The sequence below is a fragment of the Hoplias malabaricus genome, chromosome 2 (genome assembly GCF_029633855.1).
Source record: "Hoplias malabaricus isolate fHopMal1 chromosome 2, fHopMal1.hap1, whole genome shotgun sequence".
Classification (NCBI taxonomy): domain Eukaryota; kingdom Metazoa; phylum Chordata; class Actinopteri; order Characiformes; family Erythrinidae; genus Hoplias; species Hoplias malabaricus.
In genome coordinates, this window is record NC_089801.1 from 20,854,978 (window position 1) to 20,877,095 (window position 22,118).

Here is a 22,118-nt window from a genome sequence, read left to right on the forward strand (position 1 = left end):
GGTGGCATTTAAATCAATATTTGTGTACATTATATTTATCCATTTTTTTCTGTTATTAATATAGGCCTTAATTTCCTTTGGTACAATAACAGTCTGCTCATTGTCTGTTATGTGATGTTAGGAATCTATTTTTTAGTAAGTTTATAACACTAGTCTGTACCTTTCTTAAGTTTACACTGGGAATGCAATGTACAGCCAATGTACTAGATCATGTGTTAGAACCAAGGTTTCACATATGATTATGAAATTTGATGCATGAAAAAGTATTGTATTCCATGCTGATTATATAAGAAATTATGCATTTCAATAATCTGAGGCAAAAAAAAAAACAAAAAAAAAACAAAAAACATATGTATGTAATTCCCTTTAAAGCTTTTTATAGTGATGCAGGTTTGTTGTGACAGTAGCCATTACAATAGGTGCAACTCCAGCCAGGCAATTATCAAAAGGAGTCTTGACATACAGAACTGCAGACATTAGTGATCTTAACGATCCGTTGTAACTATGGGCCATTTTTTTTTTTCATTTCTTGACCCTGTTACTATCCTGTGTGTGCTGTGCATTACTACTGGCACTTTTCCACTACATGGTACCTACACTACTTGTCTGTACTCACATTGGTACCTGGTACCAGGTTTGTTTACCATTGCCCACCCTCCAAATGTAGCTGGTAACATTATTAACATTATTAACATTACAAAACCATGTCTCTAACAGGACCCACTGACTTTGGAAACCACAACAACAGCAGTTCCATTAAGTGTTGTTTACTGATCATGTATCGGTTGTTGTTGTTGATGTTTGGGACTGAACTTCATCATTTCAGACAAATCAGTAGAATGTATTCATTCCTTGTGGCAGCATCCAGCTCTTGCTGGATTCTTTCTTCTGCCACCAATCCAAAGACTGTTTGAATGATTTTATGAGCTGCCGTTGTGAGTCGGATAAAAACAAATGTTATCTCAGCTGTAGTTTGTGATTGACAAGTCTCTTTGACCAGTCACCGCTCCGTAATGTGTATGTGTCACTGTTTAGTCACTACTCAGCTCGCTTGGCATCATGTGTGAGCAGGTGATAAAAAAGTACCCAGTTCCAGGTGCCAGGTACTAAATTTACTTAATGGAAAAGCAAAAATACTGAGTAGAGCCTAGTAGAATAATGTAGGTACCATGCAGTGGAAAAGTGTCAAGTGTGCTCTGATCATTGTGTCTAATACTAAAGAACACTGTTTGGCTTTGTTTAAGATTAAAAAATGTCTCATGTTGTTTTCTCTGATGTCAGGGTTACAACATGCTAACATCATACTAACAACATGAACTTGTAGTTTTATTGTTCAAATGTGATATACACTTTTGTAATATTTGGCTAGTACTCAGATCTATCTTAGACAGTATTATATAAGCTTAACAGAGGCAGCAGTGTTAGTGCCAGTGTAAAATACATATACTATGTGTTTTTGTTGTATTTGTTCATAGCTGGCTCAGTACCCCATGCTGCGAGAGGAGATGGAAAGAATTGTCACCCAACACATCCGTGACCGCGAGAGCCGCACCAAGGGCCAGGTGAAGCACTCTTTTAAAGGACACTTGGATACTGAAGTCAGAGAAGTCAATAAACAAAGAACAACTAACCAGAGTTGGTAGTTAATGTTCTCCTCCAAGCGCGCTGAGCTGTCCAGTGATGTTGCAATGCCACATATGCAAGTGTTTTCAGTGGACTATTTGATATTTACAAATAGTTTAATGGGTTACACATGCAGCTTTTGCAATGATTGAGGAGGTCTAGATCTAGGGAGATCTAAGATGACATTACTGTCAAGTAAAGGAATGACTTGGGTAAAAAGTGTTAAAAGTACATAATATTTCATATGCTTTTGTCTCCAAGGTGATGCTGCTTATTGATATTGAGCTGGCTTACATGAACACCAACCATGAAGATTTCATTGGATTTGCCAAGTGAGCTTTCTCTCTTACTCACTCACTCACTCACTCACTCACTCAGTCATGACATTTACAAACTTCATAAGGGGTGGTGCTAGTCAGTGCTTTGCGTCAGTGACTCTTATGTCATTATAGCAATGAATAAATGATTGTTATTTGTCTTATCTGATCTTCTGTGGTCTATTCATTGTGAATGGTGTAGAAAATGTGTGAAAAAAAAACCTAAAAAAAAGTTATGCACCATTATATTTCCTTCAAATCTCGACAAATGTTTAATTCAGAACTACTCCGTTTGGAAAATAAACTATAACTTCACCAGAAAAAATCATGTAAAAACTCTTTGTATTTCCTTCAGTGCCCAACAGAGAAGCAGCCAGATAAACAAGAAAAAAGCAGCCGGCAATCAGGTAGTGTTGTTATTCCTACCACAGAGCCCCCTTTAAGACTGGAGTGGAATTACCTGTGCTTTTATTTTGTCTGGAGTCTTTGTCTGTATAATAATATAACTTTTATTATCAGTACATATAATCCATATTGACTGCCATGTTATGAGCATCAGTGAAATCTTTTACTGGATGGAGTTTCTGGCCCTCTACCTTCAATATCTGCTGCATATTGTCTTCTCTTCTTTTTTATCCGTATGTCATTCCATGCTGGTTCTTCTTGTCCTTATCAACTGGTCCAGGGCCAGGTTTGTGGTCATGTTCATACCGGTTGATCTAAAAGGCCTCTGTAGTGAAACTAAACTGATCCTAGATCAGTTATTAAAGAGCATAGAGGCCTATCTGTTAGCATTTTACAGTCTGGATGATTTGTTGTCAATTGTTAAGGGCAGAAACGTAGCTGATGCTTTACTCCATGTTCGTCTGCAGTTGCATTAAAGGCTCCATATTCTACTGCAATAGATTAGATGCACCAATAGGGTATTATGTAATTGTGTAATGGAGTTATATTTGTGAGACAGCATTCCTGAGGCTAGCGTGACTCACACTGGCCATGTTGTTATGCAGGTGGTCAAGAGGGCATCCATTTTAAGATGCCATATTAAGATTTGGGGTTTTAGCTTTAACAACAAGCCATAATCATGTTGCTTAAGACGGACTGTAGGCTGTTTTTTCTTTTTGTTTATTTTTCTGAAAAATCTTTCCCTGTGATCTGAATGATCCATTTCTGCTACAGACATTACCTTTAAATGTGTTTTTTTAAAGACTGAATGTAGTTTCTAGATATATTTTAGGTCATTTCTTTTATTTGTCTTTAATATTTGAGCAATGATTTTGTTTTCTTTTTTTATTTGTTATTTTTGGTTCATTTTCCTCTGGATCCTCAACCTTAGGATGAGATCATGGTAAGTAGTGTTGACCTCTTCTTATGTTTGAGAAGTCACAGACCACCATTTGATTTTTCCATGGAAAACAGCCATTAATAACAAGCTGTTCACTTTGCAGTGTTGGTTTTTAATTACAGTTATAGAAGTACAGGGGTTAGACAATGAAACTGAAACACCTGTCATTTTAGTGTGGGAGGTTTCATGGCTAAATTGGAGCAGCCTGGTGGCCAATCTTCAAAAACTGCACATTGCACCAGTAAGACCATGTGCATCCAATGGTTCAAACATTGTATCCTGAAGGCGGTGCCGTGTGAAGACGGCACCAAGACTGGTGAAAGATTGGTTTGATGAACATGAAAGTGAAGCTGAACATCTCCCATGGCCTGCACAGTCACCAGATCTAAATATTATTGAGCCACTTTGGGGTGTTTTGGAGGAGCGAGTCAGGAAACCTCCACCAGCATCACATAGAGACCTGGCCACTATCCTGCAAGAAGAATGGCTTAAAATCCCTCTGACCACTGTGCAGGACTTGTGTATGTCATTCCCAAGATGAATTGACGCTGTATTGGCCACAAAAGGAGGCCCTACACCATACTAATAAATTATTGTGGTCTAAAACCAGGTGTTTCAGTTTCGTTGTCCAACCCCTGTAACTTGACAGGGACATCCATAGTGTGTGTATGTGCTTGTTTCTGTTTCTAATTGTTCTCACTTTCTCAGGTCATCAGGAAGGGCTGGCTGACCATCAACAACATTAGCATCATGAAGGGCGGAGCTAAGGAATACTGGTTCGTTCTGACTGCGGAATCTCTCTCCTGGTACAAAGATGATGAGGTCAGCTATTTTTACACACACACACTATTCAGATCACTCCATGGTTATTATCTATTATGTGCTGACTATAAACACTACACATACTGTAGATTAATGCAGGATTAAAATTGCTACACTGTCCGACTGGAAAACATACAACAACCCAGTGTAGAAATTCATTCTGGAAACAGATTTGTTCTGGGGCATTTACTGAAGTTACAACACTTCTATAGGGAAACTAATACAGCTGTAAAAGACTTAAATATCTTAGAATATTAACAATTAATAATTAATTAGGGCGGCACGGTGGCGCAGCAGGTCGTGTCGCAGTCACACAGCTCCAGGGACCTGGAGGTTGTGGGTTCGATTCCCGCTCCGGGTGACTGTCTGTGTTTTTGAAATACAGATCTGAATCTTTTTTCTGACATGAAATGATTGATGGCTTTTCACATTGAGGATTCAGCCCCTCGACCACATCATTACTGTCTGTTTATTTTAGAATGGAATAAATTTGATTGATTTTACAGCAGAAACCCAATGCAAAACATTACCCATTGCTTTACACACACACACACACACACACACACACACACACACACACACACACCACAGACATTGCTTCCAATATAAGTATTACACATTCATCAGTTCATTTTTAACGCCAGGTCTTTTATGTGGAATCTTTGATACTGATTTTCCAAAAATGAAATGGTCTCAATTGGATACTTTGGATTTTGGAAAATTGATTTTTTTTCTTATTTCCCAACCCCCCCAAATCTGCCTTTTTATGAAATTCTTTCCACTGTTATAAGATTTCTAGTAAATGAAGCTTTCTGGATAAAATCACTCTCAGAAATAGTGGGAAGCCTTTGATCTGCACTGATGTTGTTACCCAACACCAGCGCATTAAAATGAGTTCCTCTTATGGGAATTATAGAGTTTGTGTAAAGTGTGGCAATTTGAGGCAGTGGTTTAACAGACTAGTCTTGACTTATATAATGTATAAGTATATAACAGTGTTCTGAAAAGCCTGGTCTGGGAAACTGGAATATAGACGTTATGCGAAATGGAGCGGGTTCTCGTGTACATGAGCACATACACTGGTTTTGGGCGCTCATATGAAAGCAGAGTACATGCGACCAATCCAGACAGCACTACACTACACACAGACATACAGCAAACAAACAGGGTGATGCAGAGGACAGTCAGAAGGTGGGGTGTTAATTTCTAAGCCCACCCTTTTGCAGTGTGTGAACCTCAGTAAAGCTGGCACACACATGTGCATACCAGAGTGTGGAACTGAGAATGGCGCCTGTTCCCTCCGTACTAGGGGGCTGCTTCTCATAAAGAGACCCTCACTTTCAAAGAAAAAAGGGTGGGGTGGGGGGCAGTGTGTGTGTGTGTGTGTGTGTGTGTGTGTGTGTGTGTGTGTGCAGAGTGGCTCTGGTTAGCTGGTTAGGGTGGTCTTAACAAGGAGCATGTGGGGCAGACAGACACAGAGTGAGAGAGAGAGAGAGAGAGAGAAAGAAAAAGAGATAGAGAGAGGGATGATCAAGTGCCTTTTCATCTCTCAGTACACCTCCCTCCCTCTCTCTCTTTCTTTTTCCCCACTCTCTCGCTCCTTCAGTCTCTCTCTTCTGTGCTTTTTTCTTTCACTATATCCCCCTTTCCCCCTCTCTCTTTCTGTCACATTGTATTCTCAAATTTTTTTCTCTCTTTATTCTCTCACTTAACACAAATTTTTCCCCTCTCCTACTCTCTCTCTCCCCTACTCTCTCTCTCTCTCTCTGTCTCTCTCTCTCTCTCTGTCTCTCTCTCTCTCTCCTACACTCTCTCTCTCTCTCTCTCTCTCTCTCTCTCTGTCTCTCTCTCTCTCTCTCTCCCCTACACTCTCTCTCTCTCTCTCTCTCTCTCTCTCCTACTCTGTCTCGCTCCCTCTCTCTGTATTTATTTGAGTTGTGTTACTGCAGTGGTTTCTCAGTGAGCACATACCCAAGACCAACAGTCCTTCAGCTCACTGTTAAAACAGTTCTGTGCTTCTCCGCTAATGAGTGCAGCTCCATTTCCAGCACTTTTGTCTTCATCTGCTCTGTGTGTGCGTGCGTGTGTGTGTGTGTGTGTGTGTGTGTGTGCGCGTGTGTGTTTCTTTTTTTAAACACGTGTGCTCCTGCTGCATATGTGTTTGCTTTCCTTCGGGGGGCACAGAGGTGACTGGGGTCAAAGCCCACGCTGAGGCCATTTACCAAACTCATTCTTCTCTGTCTAAATCATAAACAATAACTCAAACCACAACAGTTACACACAGCTCCCTCACTCTTTATCCATGTTTTTTTACACTCTCTCATTCTTCTTCTCCTTTGCTTTTTGCTTCTGAGCCTCTGAAGGTACCTATCAGTGCTCTGCCAACAAAAGCATCACCCACTGAGAAGCTATTATGCATCTGTCAGTAAACTACAACTCAACAAATCACCCTCATGGCACAGCAAACATTACAGCATCAGGAACTACACACAAATACACACTACACAACAGCAATGCAGTAACAACAATAGCAATCAACATCACAACAGTCTTATGTCTTAAGTCTTATGCTGCCCCCTTAACTTCCCCATTAATGTCTGAGGGCTGTGGAGGACACCACGGCACTTTTCTTTATAACTCTATGTACTGTCTCTTGCCTGTTTCACACATGAACTCTGGAGAATTTCTAGAGAAAGTCCAGTGTATCAGGTCTGAAGATGTCCTGCAGTGGTCTTTCTCACACGCAGCTCACAGCAGGGATTTTCTGTGTCAGGGAAATGAAACACATGCTTTAGGTGTGGCGTGGTGCCTGTGCAGCACATGCAGAAGAAACTCTGGAACTTTTCTCATGCCGTTCTGACATGAGCTGTCTCTGACTTTACCTGGAGGCTTTGGTAGGGCGCTACCAGGATAAAGTCTGGGGTAATGTCCGTGATAAATGTTGTGGGTGGTCGTGTTCACACACACAGCTCCTCCAGGTAAACTCTGCATTAGGATTAGAATCACTTTATTGGCCACGGTGCTTGCACACAGATGAATTTGTTCTTCGCACATAGCCCAATCCGTGCAGTGAAACACACATTAACATACACACTAGTGAACACTAGGGGGCAGTAAGCACACATGCAGGCCTAGCCACAGCACCTGGGGAGCAGTTGGGGGTTAGGTGCCTTGCTCAAGGGCACTTCAGTCATGACCCACCGGCTCTGGGGATCGACACCGTCGCAACTTTGTTTACAAACTTTGTTCAACATCGTTACTTGGTTGCTATGAAAGCCTGTATTTATTGGCAGAGTTTATATAAGTCAGTTCAGAAATTCTGTAGTGTCTTGAGGGATATTCTTTCTCTTTTTTTTGGCAAAGCATGGTCTTTTAACGAGGAGATAGAGTTTCTTTATGGTCATTGCTTTCTGTGGTTGTGCATGTGATTGAAGGCTTTATTGAGGCCCTGCAGGCATCCAGCTCTTTACTGACACTGTGTGTGTTCACTTTCAGCTTGTACGACTGGGTACATGAACATGGCGTACTGTACCCAGTCACATCGTAGTCTTAGTTACCTGTTATTATAGACAATTTTCTTCTCTTCTCTTCTCTTCTCTTCTCTTCTCTGTCTTTTACATATTTTCCTCCATGCCTTTCCTTTGTCATGATTTTCTTATTATGTTGAGGTAGTGTTGGCGTTTGGAGAGTACATGGATAGTGTAAAGTAGTGTAATGTACTGTACTTTTGTTTGGGGGAAAGTCTGTTTTCTATTATCCCGTCTTCTTGGCTCTTTGAATGGGACGGAGCCAGAGCTCCCCAAAGCCTCACAAAACTGTGCAGACATGAATGAAGGAACGCCAGAGCACGTGAGCCAGCGCAATCCCCCAAAATTCCACTTTCACTGACCACCCCCCACATTAATCACTTACACACACACACGCACGCACGCACACACACACACACACACACACACACACACACACACACACACACACACACACAAACCCTTCAGAGACTTTCTGGTATTCTGGTGTTTCATTGTCCAAAATGTGCATAAGCTTACACACATTTAGTCCGCAGATGCATTTACACATGTGTGTGTGTGTGTGTGTGTGTGTGTGTGTGGCCAGATAGTTTCACCAAGCTTGATATGTCCTCCTCAGCCGATGTAAAACATACACCACCAGCAGCACCATCAACCAGCTCCAAACCAGGACCAGCTACTCTGTTTTCTCTCTCTCTCTCTCTCTCTCTCTCTCTCTCTCTCTCTCTCTCTCTCTCTCTCCCCCACTGTCTCATATTCATTCATTCATTGTCTGTAACTTCTTATCCAGTTGTGGTTCTGTAGCCTTCATAGAATCACTGTGGACAAGGGAAGAACACACCCTGGATGGAGCCCCAGTCCATCGCAGGGCGCCACACACTCACACATTACACCTTTATAAAGTTTCCTGAATGCACTTATACTCTGTGCACTCTCACTGCTCTCTGACGTTAAACAAACGTTATTGTTAGGTTTGACTAACAACACAGAGTGTAAGGTTCGTGGAAGGTTACAAACAAAGTAAATCAACAGTATTGTACTTTGGTCATGAAATACCCAACAAAAAGAAGGTATTATTGTAGTAAAGTGACAATAAGGACATGCATATGGCCATTCACATGTTGCAGCTTATATGTAATAGTTTGTTGTCATCTTTTTTGGCTTAGCAGGAGATGCTGGACAGAACCCCCCCACACCCCACACACACACACACACACACACACACACCAACTCCCACTCCCCATTTTAGAGCCTGGACACACACACACACACCAATTACTAAAGGCAGTAAGTTATAAAATTATATTTTGTTGTCAAAGCTATAGTTTATTGTTTCAATAGGTAGGATTTAATGACCGCTGAAGGGTGATCTCTGATATATTCATGGTCTGTATGTGTGTGTGTTGCACTGAATGGAAACATCCCTCTCTCTCTCTCCCCCTCTCTCTCTCTCTGTTTCTCTATTTTCCAACATCAATGTTTTACATGTTTAGCTTTGGTTCAAAAAGCTTTTGGCTTTAACTGGTCAAATGTAGAAGGAAAAATGTGTGTGGCTTTTTTTTTTGGCTGCTGCTAAGGTTTGGGTTTGGACACTCGCCTTTATGTCTAAGCTAAATATAAGCCTTTGGTGAGATTACATGGGCTTTACTTTTTCTGATGTTGTCCTGTCCATGTAAATATAGTTACCTTTAGTGTTACTTTACCTTTTTAGGTGCAATTCACCTCATGGACATGACATTATAACTCACTCACTCACATACTCACTCAGAGTTAGGAACTACCCTACAGGGGGTTCTATTCAGCGCTTTGCATCAAAGACCCTCTGTGGTAGTAGTGTGTAAAGAACACCCACACACACACACACACACTCACACACACAAACACACACATTATTCTGACAGGTTATTTGAACTTTTATTGAAGATTTGCATTTAATTCATCATAGCCGTCAAGGTAGTAACATTTGCAGTGGTCCCATGGGCCAGGACCAGTTTCTAGGTGCCATAGCAATGGTAGAGGTGGTGGAGTGGGGGTGGGGGGTATCTCTTGAGTCTTACCCACCAGCCTAACCAATGTGCAGACTACTGTACAACCGCTACTTCCTGAACAGGTAGTCTGAACACTGGGCAGGCGGGACAGGCCACGGCCCTCCCCGTCAATGGAGAGCATACACCCTTATAAACACACATCCACTACAATATACAGCCATATACACACTTATATAAAAAATAAAATACACACATATGAACAGTTATATAGATATTTATATTGGAAAGCATTGGTATAGTGTAGTGGTTAACTCCACTGCCTACCACAAATCAAGGTGGGGTTCAATTCCCAACTCAGTGAAGAACACCACACTACACCAGTAACAGTCCTTGAGCTAGACTCCTAACATCACATGTGCCTTCCTCTGAAGGAAATTGTAAGCCACTATGGATTAGAATAATCTAAATATAATATACGCACATACACAGTTAAATATCGTAACTGTTGGAAGAGATCTTCTTATGGCCATTAAAAATCAGCTCTCTTTACATAATGCGAACACATTTTGAAAAACAGACCAAACGAAATGGTGCAAAAAGACTGAGTAAGATCATTTTACATTAATTTGCACTGAACCTCCAGCTTTTTTATATCTTCTTCTGGAAAGTGGTTATTTAAGACATAGAAGGTTTTTGTTAAACATTTGCAGAGATTTGTGCTCAATAATATACATTGCAGTTTTATTACATGTAAAATTATTGTACATGACATGATGCATGGATGCCGACTATGCTCTTCTTAATTAGTTGTGGCATAATAAATTCCGTTTATTGATTTACGATCATAGCAGATGAGTGCAGTCTAATATTTCTATCATTAGTCCTTCAAACTCCAGGTAAATCATTCAGTTAGTAATCTTCCAACATTAATCCGTAACTCAGTAAAATAAAGTATTTTGTGTATAGTAACTAATGAAATCTAATTTGCATTGAATAACTATGAATGATTTAGTATCTACTATAAAATACTTTGTAACTACTATGACTTTAGGAACTAATGTATGTGTGTACCTGTGTAGTTATGAATGATGAACTCTGGGCTAGAACCTAGCATTGCTATTCCCAGTCCAAAATTCTCATTAATTTATTCCAAAGTCTCTCAGCAGTGTTACTGAACTTACGCCCACTATTCTTGCTCCATCTCTGTCCAATTCCAGCAGGGTTTGGCAGTAATTGGAGAGAAATGACGGCTTTCGATTGGCAGTTCACTGCAGTTTCCTGCCTCCTGTGGAGAAGAACAAATTCCATAAAATCTCACGTTTCACATGGAAATCCCCCAAATTTTGCCGTGTGGCACCAAAAGTACCTAAATCAAAGGATGAGCCGTTGAAGTGCGTAAACCTCATAGGATGTGCTATTAAAATTGACATAAACCATAGTAAAACTTAGTAGAGGTACTTTTAGTGAACTGGAAATATAATGCATTGGATTCACCTGGATAAAATATAAGCAGTATTTGATTGGTTATAAAAATATTACATCGTTGCACATTTACCTTCCAGTATAAGTCCCTATAGTAGTGACTGTGTTGAGGAAATATATTTTATTATGTGAACAAACTGAAATAATTCAATGCAAGTTTTACTACATAAACTGCATTTCACATCAGTCTTTTGGCTTTTGTATATTTAATGTATTTTAAGTGTTAAAACTTGCTTGATTTGACCTATTTCTTTACTAATTTTAGCAGATTAAAATGCATTTAGCTTTGACCAAGCAGAAACTCACTCTTTACAGAAATCCACTGATGCCCTCATTGACCCCTACTTCAAACCCAACTCTACACTCTCTCATAATCCAGAATAGGCAAATTACAAGCTCTAATAACTGAGAAATATGAAAATAACAGCTGCTAATGATGTCTGTACAGTTGTCCATCTGAGTTTTTGTCTTTTGGCTTTACGGTCTGATTTTTTTTTTTTATTTGGCTGAGTCCAGATCAGACAGGGTCATCTCTGTGAAATCCATTAGCACTTACCCAGCAGTTTCTCCTCCACTCTGCCTCCTCTTAGGGATCTGGGAAGAAAAGGCCATTAGCAAGCTGTCTTTGTGTGAAAGCTGCATGTCTGTGCTTATAAAAGTTCATCAAGGGTCAGAGTTTTCATGCACCAAAAGTTGGTTTATTTTGCTGGCCCTAAGAGATAAATCAGACCATTAAAGGCCACTAGCGGAGGTTTGTTAATCCCGTTTCAAGCAAGTTAAATCATTTTATTCAACTCAAACAAACCAGTGCTTTGTGCCTGAGATAATTAAAAAATGTAGTTCAGTTGGTTGTCTGCCATTTGAGGTGATTTTTAAGTGTTATATTTTCACACTGTAGGCAATAATGTAGTCAAAATTCAGCTCAACATGCATTTAGACAAGCCGTCAATTAGAAACCACCAGGAAACTGTGCATCAAGGGCAGAAAAATGTGTGCAAAATAGTTTTAATAGGAACTTACCACAGGTTGGTGAAAAATGTCAACTTCTTCTTCCTAATGCACTGAAAAAGCTCAAGAATGGAAAGATAAAATAGGAATACTCTACCTCATCCATCCCGAAGCTTCAGCAGATGTGTCTCTTCACAGTTCATGCATCCCTTCTGTCTTCTTCTATTTGTGGGATGGAATGATATCTTCACAGCTTAGAAGTGGACAGATAGCGGCTGGACAGGCCATCGCTGGGGGATTTTTGGTGTCCTCTACGGTCCCTGGAAGATCCCTCAGCCTTGAGGAACTGATGCTTTGTGGTCCGACGAGGTCTTTTTTTCCACCCAAAAGTGTCCAAATGGACACAGTTGTCCTGGGGCATCTTTCCCAACGAGTGGCAAAGCAGTGACTCGAAAGCTTGACGTGGCAGAGTGCTGTTAACTTTCCCAGTGAGCGAGAGAGAGAGAGAGAGAGAGAGACAGAAAGAGAGAGAAGTGAAGGAGATGGAGGAGAGAGAGAGAGAGAGAGAGAGGAGGCGGAGCTACTTAACTTCTTTTTTTTTTTTTTTTTTTTTTTGTGAACCCCCCTTCTCAGTTCTACCCTCGTCTGTCTGGTTCATTTTCATTTTTTTTCTTTCCTTTTTTCTACCCTTCTGCTTTTTGGGGAGGCTGCAGCAGCAGGAAGTGGTGGGTCAAAGGTCAACAGGAAGTGAAGCGCATTAATTTGCAGTGCGCATTTGGTGATTGTAAGGGGGAGGGGGCTGGTGGTACTGGAGGAGCAGAGGGATAGGGAGGGTAGGGGGGTTTGACTGGTACATGACTAGAGAAAAAGGTGAATGCTTTTTGAAGACAAAATGGACCTGACTTTGTAAAGTGCAGTAAATAGAACATCCATCAGTAAACATCTTCATCATATTCCTCATCGTCTTCATCTTAGCCACTTAATTTCAGGGCTGTGGTTGCACCAGGTTGAGGAAAGACGCCTGGGTGCCTCTGTCCCCTGAAGCTTCCTCTAGCTCAGAAGCATTCACACTATGGGCTGAGCCCTCCAAGTGAGATATGAAGGAATCTCAAAGGGGTGGGTGGGTGGTGCAGTGTGAAATCAAATGAAAATTATTTACACAACAACCTTAAAACTCTTTATATTTTTATACTCTGACATTTTATTATTTTCCACAAAAGCCCCTTTCACATGTGTACGGTAACCCAGAAATGTTCCGGAGTATTCCCAGAGGAGCTTTACATGTGAAAACAAACACCCACGACATTTATCCCTGACTTTACACAGACTTTATCCCTCTAGCACCCTATAGAGCATCTAGGATTCTGGGTAAAGTTCAAGTCAGTGCCTGTGCCAGTGCCTTATGTTCAGGGGTTGCTCCTCGCTGCTAAAGCAGGCGGCACATTTCCTGAAGCGAGAACACGTCTGTGTTCTCCTCTAAGCCTGTTGAGCTCCATCAGTTTAAAAAAGAAGCAGTGGGGTGCTTCACATGTTTGGTAGGAACATGTTTTCCAGGCAGTTTTGGAGCATTTGGTAGCATATTGGTCCATCCATCATGAAACTTTGCTATTACAGTTATACACTGATCAGCCTTAACAGCATGACCACAGCCTTGTTTCTACACTCACTGTCCATCCCCTCAGCTCCACTGACCACTCAGGAGCACTTTGTAGTTTACAGACAATTACAGACTGTTGCTCTGCATACTTTGTTAGTGACCTTTAACTTGTTACTCAGTGGTGAGGACCTCTACAGGACCTCCACAGAGCAGGAATGATTTGGGTGGTGGATTGTTCTCGGCGCTGCAGTGACACTGACGTGGTGGTTGTGTGTTAGTGTGTTGTTCTGGTACGAGTGAATCACACACAATTAGTACAGCATGTAGGGCCTTATGCATAAAGTGTGTGATGAAGTGGTTGCAGTGAATGTGTGTGTGTGCTTGTGCCGGGCCCAGTTTTTGGAGTATGTGTGTGTGTGTGTGTGTGTGTGTGTGTGTGTGTGTGTGTGTGTGTGTGTGTGTGTGCCGGACTGACTGTGTGCATGTGTGGGAGTTGGAGTGGATGACTCTGGAGGCTCCGTGGCTTTGTAGCCAGTGGAGGAATGTCGGAGTTTTCTGGCAAGCGGGCAGGGTTGTAATAACTCCAGATGTGCGGCCCCGCTCGGCCTGCTGTGTTTTTTCTGCTGAAGCTGATTTCCTTTCCCTGTCCACCGTGAATAAAGAGGCCTTTATACAGCACCCCTCGCAACCCAGCGGCACCTCCAGCACCCCCCCAACACACACACACACATATATCTACACACATATACATACCTCCCAACCCCCGATCCAGCAGTAAGGCCAGACAGTGAGGGGGTTTGGGGTTCTGGCCTGAAATCTGGAGCAGATTTTGTGTATGTCGAGGTTGTCGAAGGCCTAAAGGCAGCGGCACATTAGTGATCTTTAGACTCCGTCAAGTGGCTCCAGACTGTGGATGAATAAAGCTTTAGATCCATCATGGAAATATTTTTTTTATGCCGGTTACTTCATGATCTCTTTTCTTTCCTTGCAAGTCACTCTTTCCATCTCTTACCCCATCTTTCTCTCTCTCTCTGACTCTCTCTCTCCCTCCTTTTTACACTCCATCTCTCTTTAAACCCTTAACCCTGTTAACATATTAGATCAGCATGTGGAATAGGAGCATTCTGTGTGTTATCTGTTTTAAAATCACTGTGCAAAAGAAGCTCCATGCTGCCTTTATTATTGGATGCATGAGTGTGATGACATGGGGTGATAGATGCGTGTCTGGCTTGATATTAAAGAGCTAAACTGCAGGAATCTGTATGCGCTTCCACAGTTTCAAACTAAAGAACTGACATACTTATTTCATATTATTTACTGAATGTAAGATAGACATGACTCCTGGATGGAATGTCTTAAATAAGTTAATATTTGTCTCTCAAAAAAAAGCCCTGAATGTTAACCTCTATTTCTTCCATTTTTTTGAGTGTAAATAGGGCACACAGGGTTGGGGCGGACTGTGGAGACTATGTAGAGGGAGAGAGAGAGACAGAGAGACAGAGAGTGAGTGAGAGAGTGAGTCTGTGGCCAAGTGCTGTGTGGTGGGTGTGTTTGCTTTAGCTACAGTTTCTCCACTCCGACCTGAGCGGAGTAATCAAAGCTCGTCTCCGCGGGGAGCTGGGTCAGCAGTCCTGAAGGTACAACGCCAGGCCAAGAGAAAGAAATAAGAAAGAATGGAAGATCAGAAAGGAGGTGGAGAAAGGAGAAGAGAAACGGCTGGAAGAATTAACTAGTCAGAGGACTTTCGCTTCATATTGTCTCTGATGTACTGCCATACTGCTCTATTTCATGTACCGTTTGTTTTCAGGCTGGGATGATTTCAGGATGCTGACCCTTTAACCTCCAGGCTGGTCCAGAGTTCTATCTCTGGCTCACAGAAATTAATTATGACATAATTTCCAGTGTTCTTTCTAATGTAGATATTTAAAAATTACCAAAAAAAACTGTGGACAACAATAACGCTTAAGGGGTTAAAGCAAGATGGCTTCTTTGCTTACAGATTTAATATAAACATGACTTGATTTAGAGGGCTGCTAATCTTTTATGCAAACATAAGTTATCTCCACACCCAGCCTTCTGAACTCCTCCTATCAGAAGTGATACTGACTGTCCAGGTCTGTCTCATCAGCCAATAGATGCCAGTGCTGGCTGCCACTATGCTATTTAATTATAGGAGGGAGAGGGTCATCCCACCAACCCACCCAGCGAGCTCTAGGACTGCCAGCCTTTGATGATTGAGGTATCACCAGGGATTGAACTGGAGATCTGCCAATGATAGGGCCAACACTTATGGCACTTATTTAGCCCTACACATTTTTGGCACCTGGTATTTGGTTGGTTTTCCACTACAACTGCTCCTTTTTAAAATATAGTTGACGTCTCAAACCTCATCTCTAACGGGAACAGTGGGCTTTGGACCACAGCAATGGTGGCAGAAACATTGCGTGTGTATTCGAGTGTTGTTGTTGTTTGGGACAGAACACAGCTCCACCCATCAGTTCAGTAGAGTTTTTTAGTTCCTTGGTGCATTGTCTCGTTCTTGCAGGAGTCTTTCGTGGACCATGGATCCAAGGAGTGTTTGAACTTCTTCACAAGACCGCTTCATAATTTTACGAGCTGTCGCTGTGAGTCGGTAAAAACAAATGTGTCCTCTGCTGTAGCTTGGAGATTTTACAGATTGGGAATTTGTGCTGGATGTCTACACTGTGTTGGAACAGAGTGACGATTCTCTCTGGCCAATCAGAACCCTGCAAGGAATACACATCATGGTTAAGTCCTCACTCAGCTAGCTTGAAACCATGAGTGAGCAGGTGCAAAAAATATACCCAGTTTAGTTTGGTGCCAGGCACTCCAGCATTGAGTAGGTACCATAAAATAGAAAAGTGCCATTAGACTTCTGCGCCGCCTGGAAACCCCATTTTGGAGCATGTCTATTCGTCCATGCGCTGTGACACTTCCACGCCATTGTAATGAACAGCTGGTATTTTTCCATCCATCCATCCATTATCTGTAACCGCTTATCCAATTTAGGGTCGCGGGGGGTCCAGAGCCTACCTGGAATCATCGGGCGCAAGGCGGGAATACACCCTGGAGGGGACGCCAGTCCTTCACAGGGCAACACAGACACACACACATTCACTCACTGGTATTTTTCCATAAATGAAAAATGAAAAAGTACAAAGTTTTATTCTGATGAAGATGCATTGATTGTAATAACTCTTGCAAGCAAAAATAATGCTAATGGTGGAAATCACATTATGCACCCACCCTATAGAGTTGTAGAAGTCAACCATGTGGTTGTAATCAACTTCAGGGCTACAACAGATAAGAGAGAGAGGCTGAGAAATCTGTCTGGAGAGCTGTGAGGCCTGTGAGTTTCAATGAGCTGAGGAGGTAGATAAGAAAGAACAGAATCCAAACTCTATATGTGTGTGTGAGAGAGAGAGTGAGAGAGAGAGAGTAAGTGTGTTATCAGTGGAATATATGTGAGGGAGTAGCACTCTAACACCATGCCAGACACCCCTTAAACATTGATGAGATCATTATCTGTCTTCATGCACATTGCTCTATACCCAGAGGATAGACCCCTGTTTCACAGCTGAAGTCATATTAGGGAAGGATCCTTAGACCTTTGGATCATCACTTAATCTCACAGCTCTGGAGAAGCAGATAAAAACTCTAGCGCTAAACAGTGAAAGTAGATAAGCAGACAGTAAAACCCATGGGGTTAAAGTAATGCAGACTTGCTCAAAGGGTTAAAGTAAAAGTGACTTGCTTACGGAGACTAATGTAAAGTAAAGCTCACTTGCTCAATGGGGATTTTAGGAGTAAAATAAAGCTGACTTGTTTAAAGCGTCAGTAGAACATTGACTTGCTCAAAGGGTGAAAGAAAAAATCACTTCTTTAAATGCTTAAGTTTCTAAAGTAATGTAAAGGTGACGTGTTAAGGGGTTAAAATAAATGTGACTTCATTTAAGGGTCATGGTAAAGGTAGTCTCAGTCACAGAGGCTCCTCCCACAAGTTGAGCCTGATATTTTCAGTGACCTAATCTGGCCTGCTGCATTCGGACTGCCTCTCTGTACATCCGCGTATACGCACTTCAGTGTGTAGTTTTATACGGGCTCTGGTATTGGTCCGAAGTGAATCGCCTCATTCTACATGTCACTCCACATTAGGAGACTTGTGATTGGTCCTGACGCGTATCAGTCATGGTTCTAGACGCGATGTGGAGATTCTGACAATGTGAGACTGTGGTTAAGGTAATTTTGTTAAGGCGTTTTAAATAACAGAAACTAACACAGGTGGAGACAATCGTAACAGAACATGAAGCAAATGACCACATGAATGGGCACATATAGTGGAAGTGGATGAGGGGAAGCTAAAATATCACTGTAAACTAAATGACGGATGGAAGAGTGACGGACTGAAAAGAGAGAAGGAAAGAAAAAGTTATCCTGACATGTGCGGTTCCCACATTACGGCTGATGAGATAAACAAATGTGTTTGTTTTCTTTTTTCCCGCTATGATGTATGTTCTTTTTTTGCACCCCTTCCTTGATCTAGCTCTTTTACTCTGACTGCGAGCGATTGAGAGAGAAGAACAGAGAAGAAAGAAAGAGAGATGAAGGATTCTTTATTGTTGGATGCCCTGTATATTTTTTGTTGGCCTCATCAGTGTAATAATAAAGCACAACTGGCGTGTGAATATATTTCTGTATTAAAGTCTACGGACAGATCTCTTTCTCTCTCTCTCTCTCTCTCTCTCTCTCTCTGTCTCTCTCTCACTCTATCGCCTCATTGTCCATCTATCTGTCACTTTCTCTCTCTTTTTTCTTTCTCTCTCTCCCTCTCTTTTTTGTCCTTTTCTCCCTCTCTCTCTTACTTTATCACTCACGATCTCTCTCACTTTATCTCTATTTTCTTTCTCTCTCTATCTCTGTCTCCCTTCTCTCTCACTCTCTTCTTTCTGTTTCTTCTCTTTCTTTCTTTCTTTCTTTCTTTCTTTCTCTGTCTCCCTCTCTTTTCCTTCTCTCCCTCTCTCTTACTTTATCACTCACTCTCTTATTCTCTCTCTCTCTCTCTCTCTCTCTCTCCCTCTCTTTCTCTCTCTCAACATGTCATTTCAAACCCATTCAGCTGAGTAGGTTTGTGGTGCACTTACGGTATGTTGTTAAACTTACATTAAAACAAAAAAATTTATGTACATCCGCAATGGCTCGTACGTGTCACAGCCGTCCTGCCAGCGAGCCTTAAGCCAGTCTCAGTTACACACTGGTACAAGACGTACTATAAAACCACCCCTAAACTCCCATAACAAAGGAAGCCGTTATTTTTCCCTGCGCTTTATGGCCATATTAGCCTGACTCAGGCTCAGCTCCTTTGATATACTCGAAACGTGTGGGTGATCTCGAAGAAGAGACATGCTCTGGCTTTAGGTTGCATTCAGTTTCACTGCTGCAGACCCACAGTCCTTTCTAAAGGCGTGAACTGTTAGAAAGCAGTAACCAGGGTCCTCTTATTAAAGGCCTCATGAATGTTCCTGTGTTTTTTAGGGAAGGGTTAGAGAGGCAGAAGCTAGAGCGCCAGTGGACACTCATAGCATATTTCCACCAAAAGAACTCTGGTTCTTGAACTGGTTCCGTTCCTGATTCTTGGTACCTTGGTCCTGTCCAGTGAACCGGCCCACGTTTCTACAGGTTTAGAGGGGAACCAAAGACATGTCATCAGCGAATACAGCGGCAGAGCCACTGTCATAATAGAGCCATTGTTTATGTTTTGTTTACAGTGGAGTCAGATCAGAGTGAAATATAATACGTGTGTAAATGTTACAGAGTTCCGAGCCGTCCTGCTAAGCTTGTGAACAGTGGAGAAAAGTAACTAATGCAGAGCTGCAGCATGTATGGTGTCACCCCAAACACAGCCCCAGAAACACACACAAACACATCGTGTTCCTGTTTTATCTTCTATTATTTGTTTATATGAAACATTGACCCCGTCCAGCTCCATTGGGCATTAAGGCTCTGAGCTCTTTCTTCAGTTACTGAACCTTGACACGCAACTCTTCATTGGTTCCAGTTGGGAACAAACTTTTCTGGTTTGCAAACAAGTTTATGTCGGTGGAAACGTGCCGAATGGTTCCAAATTTAGTCGTTCCGGTTCCTCGTTGATGGAAAAGCGCTATCAGATGTTCCATCACAAGTGTCAGGGCACTCAGGATAAGCACTGTTTCAGAAGCTCTGAAACAATCTTATCAAGTTACAAAGCTATTAATTTATATTGTTGTTGTTTTTTACTGTACCTTTAAGATGGACTGTACCTTTAAGACCTTATTTAAACAGTTTCCATTTTATTGCCTGCCGTTGGCTGGAACCCTCCTTGTAACATCAGCGTGGTGTAGAGAGAAGATAAACTGAATCCTGGGTGCACTAATGTGTCTAAATCTAAATGAGAGGACAGGCCTTTCAAAATTCAGACAATTGAGCATTTGGGTTTAACTGGAGGGTGCCTGGGAGGTGGGACAGTTGTGTGTGCCACAACTACTACTTCAAATAGTTACATTCAGCACACAGAGAACCACAAAATGAAGAAATTAATTGATAAATGTGGGAGCGATGGCCCTGGCACCGTAAATCATGGACCATAGTGTCCCACCTTTGCTACTTTATTAGTTATGCCGCTGTTGAGTACTTATTATCATCAATATCTGTTACTATTGTACTTGTCTTGAGTTGTGGAATGAAAATTCTACCTTTTACCTGTACATTATTATACAGTTTCCTATGTATGGACTGGAGTATGGACCAAGGCCACCTCTGTTTATTATGAATGTCTAAATAAACCGGATGAAAAGCACTTTCTAGGACTTCAATTCTGGGGTGGTTTGACCTTGAATGTCAGTAGGGGTCTCCAGTCTGACAGCCCTCATCGACGCCTGTGTGTGAGTCTGTTAAACATGCTCCACATCCTGTGGGCTTCACAGGGTTAACATGTCCGTGCCATTGTTTCATGAAGCAGACCAGATCTGTGGTGGGATTTTTTGGGAAAGCAAAGGGGCCTGGATTGAATTTGAACCAATGATGATTCTCTGCCATTCCTGCGGTAGACATAGGCTCATTCTTCTCCTTCACTTCGTCTCTCTTTTTCCCTTTTCCTCCGTTTCTCTTGTTCTGTCCAGTGATGACTCTTCGCTCTCAAAAACAACGAGTCACAATGAACTCAGCAAAAAGAAACAGCTTGTTTTCCCTCTTTTCTGTCCTTTACACTTTACCACTCTCTCCGACAGGCGTTCGTATGAATGAAAATGTATAAAATAGAGGAGAAAAAAGAGGGATTCATTTTTGCCAGGGAAGGATAGAGAGACAGAGTGAGGGAAAAGAAGGAAAGGAGGGCGAGTTTTTTTTTCGAAAATTGCCCTTGGCCCCTGCCCAAGGCTCCGTCTTTTTGGTAATGAGGGGTTAGCGCAGGCTTATTGCTCCCATATGCAGCCCTGCGTCTCTGCTGCCTTTGATGCTGAACCAAAATCACCAGCACTACAATCCACCTCAGCACACACACACACACACACACACACACACACATTTAATTTATGTACAACTAAACATAGTATCTTTTGTTTTCTTTACTATGTCCAGCCTTTGCCTTTGTAACAGCTTCTATTCCGTTCTTTAAAAAAATTCTTAAAAGTTGGTTGCACTTCCTGCTTGTCCCCCTGCAGTGTTATGGTGAGGTTTGGGCTCTGGGGCGGCAAGTTCATTTCTCTGAGAACCCCAGCACCTTTTTTTTTGCCTGATTCCGATTGCATCTATTTCCTTGTACTCATTAATAGCTTGAAAGTTACAGCGTCACAGTAGAACGGCAGCTTTGGATTTGTTCAGGTCTGAAGTGATATTCTCCTTTCTCTCAAAGATGAGCGGTTAATCACTGTTGATCACAGACTTGCGTGGTGTTGCACGGTTGTTAGAAGTTCCAGTTTCTCTAGACCTTTTAAGGAAGGATTTGGTTTTGACGTAATTTAACTTGGCTGTCCCTGTCCTTATACAAGTGGATAATAGCTACTGGAAATTAAGAGCTAAAGTCCATTTTAACTGGAAATATAACTTTTTTTAAAGAGTGAACTGATTTTTCTTTGATTTTTCACGTGTTTCACGTCTCCCGCTTTGTTCTAAAGGAGCGTATAGTGAAAAGGAGTGAGTGTAGGTATTTTGTTAGTATCATTTACAGCTCTGTCCACAGCACATTCACATCCCAGAGAGTGTGTGTTTGTACGTGTGTGTGTGTGTGTGAGTGTGTGAGGGCTCTGAGTGTTTGTGAGCCCCCTTTTCTGTTTGGATTAGCCAGGCGGGGGCCCGAGTGAAACATGTGAGGTGTGTTTATGAATCCAATCTGAACTTCCTCCGCTTTTATAATTACACTGGTATTAGTCACAAGCAAAACAAAACAATGGAAAGTATTTCGAGTTTTCTCCTTGT

The 22,118-nt window shown here is 41.8% G+C and overlaps 1 protein-coding gene across 3 annotated transcripts in view; it reads left to right on the plus strand.

The window, feature by feature from the left end:
• dnm1a (dynamin 1a) overlaps positions 1–22,118 on the plus strand; it is a 77,008-nt gene that overhangs the window by 32,693 nt on the left and 22,197 nt on the right. For 2 of the 3 annotated variants that reach the window (XM_066651573.1, XM_066651559.1), the window contains exons 11-15: positions 1,476–1,562; positions 1,885–1,955; positions 2,296–2,347; positions 3,277–3,288; positions 3,994–4,107. In XM_066651573.1, coding sequence (XP_066507670.1) covers positions 1,476–1,562; positions 1,885–1,955; positions 2,296–2,347; positions 3,277–3,288; positions 3,994–4,107 — 336 coding nt within the window. The remainder of the gene's footprint in view (positions 1–1,475; positions 1,563–1,884; positions 1,956–2,295; positions 2,348–3,276; positions 3,289–3,993; positions 4,108–22,118) is intronic. The other variant, XM_066651567.1, reaches the window with a different exon arrangement.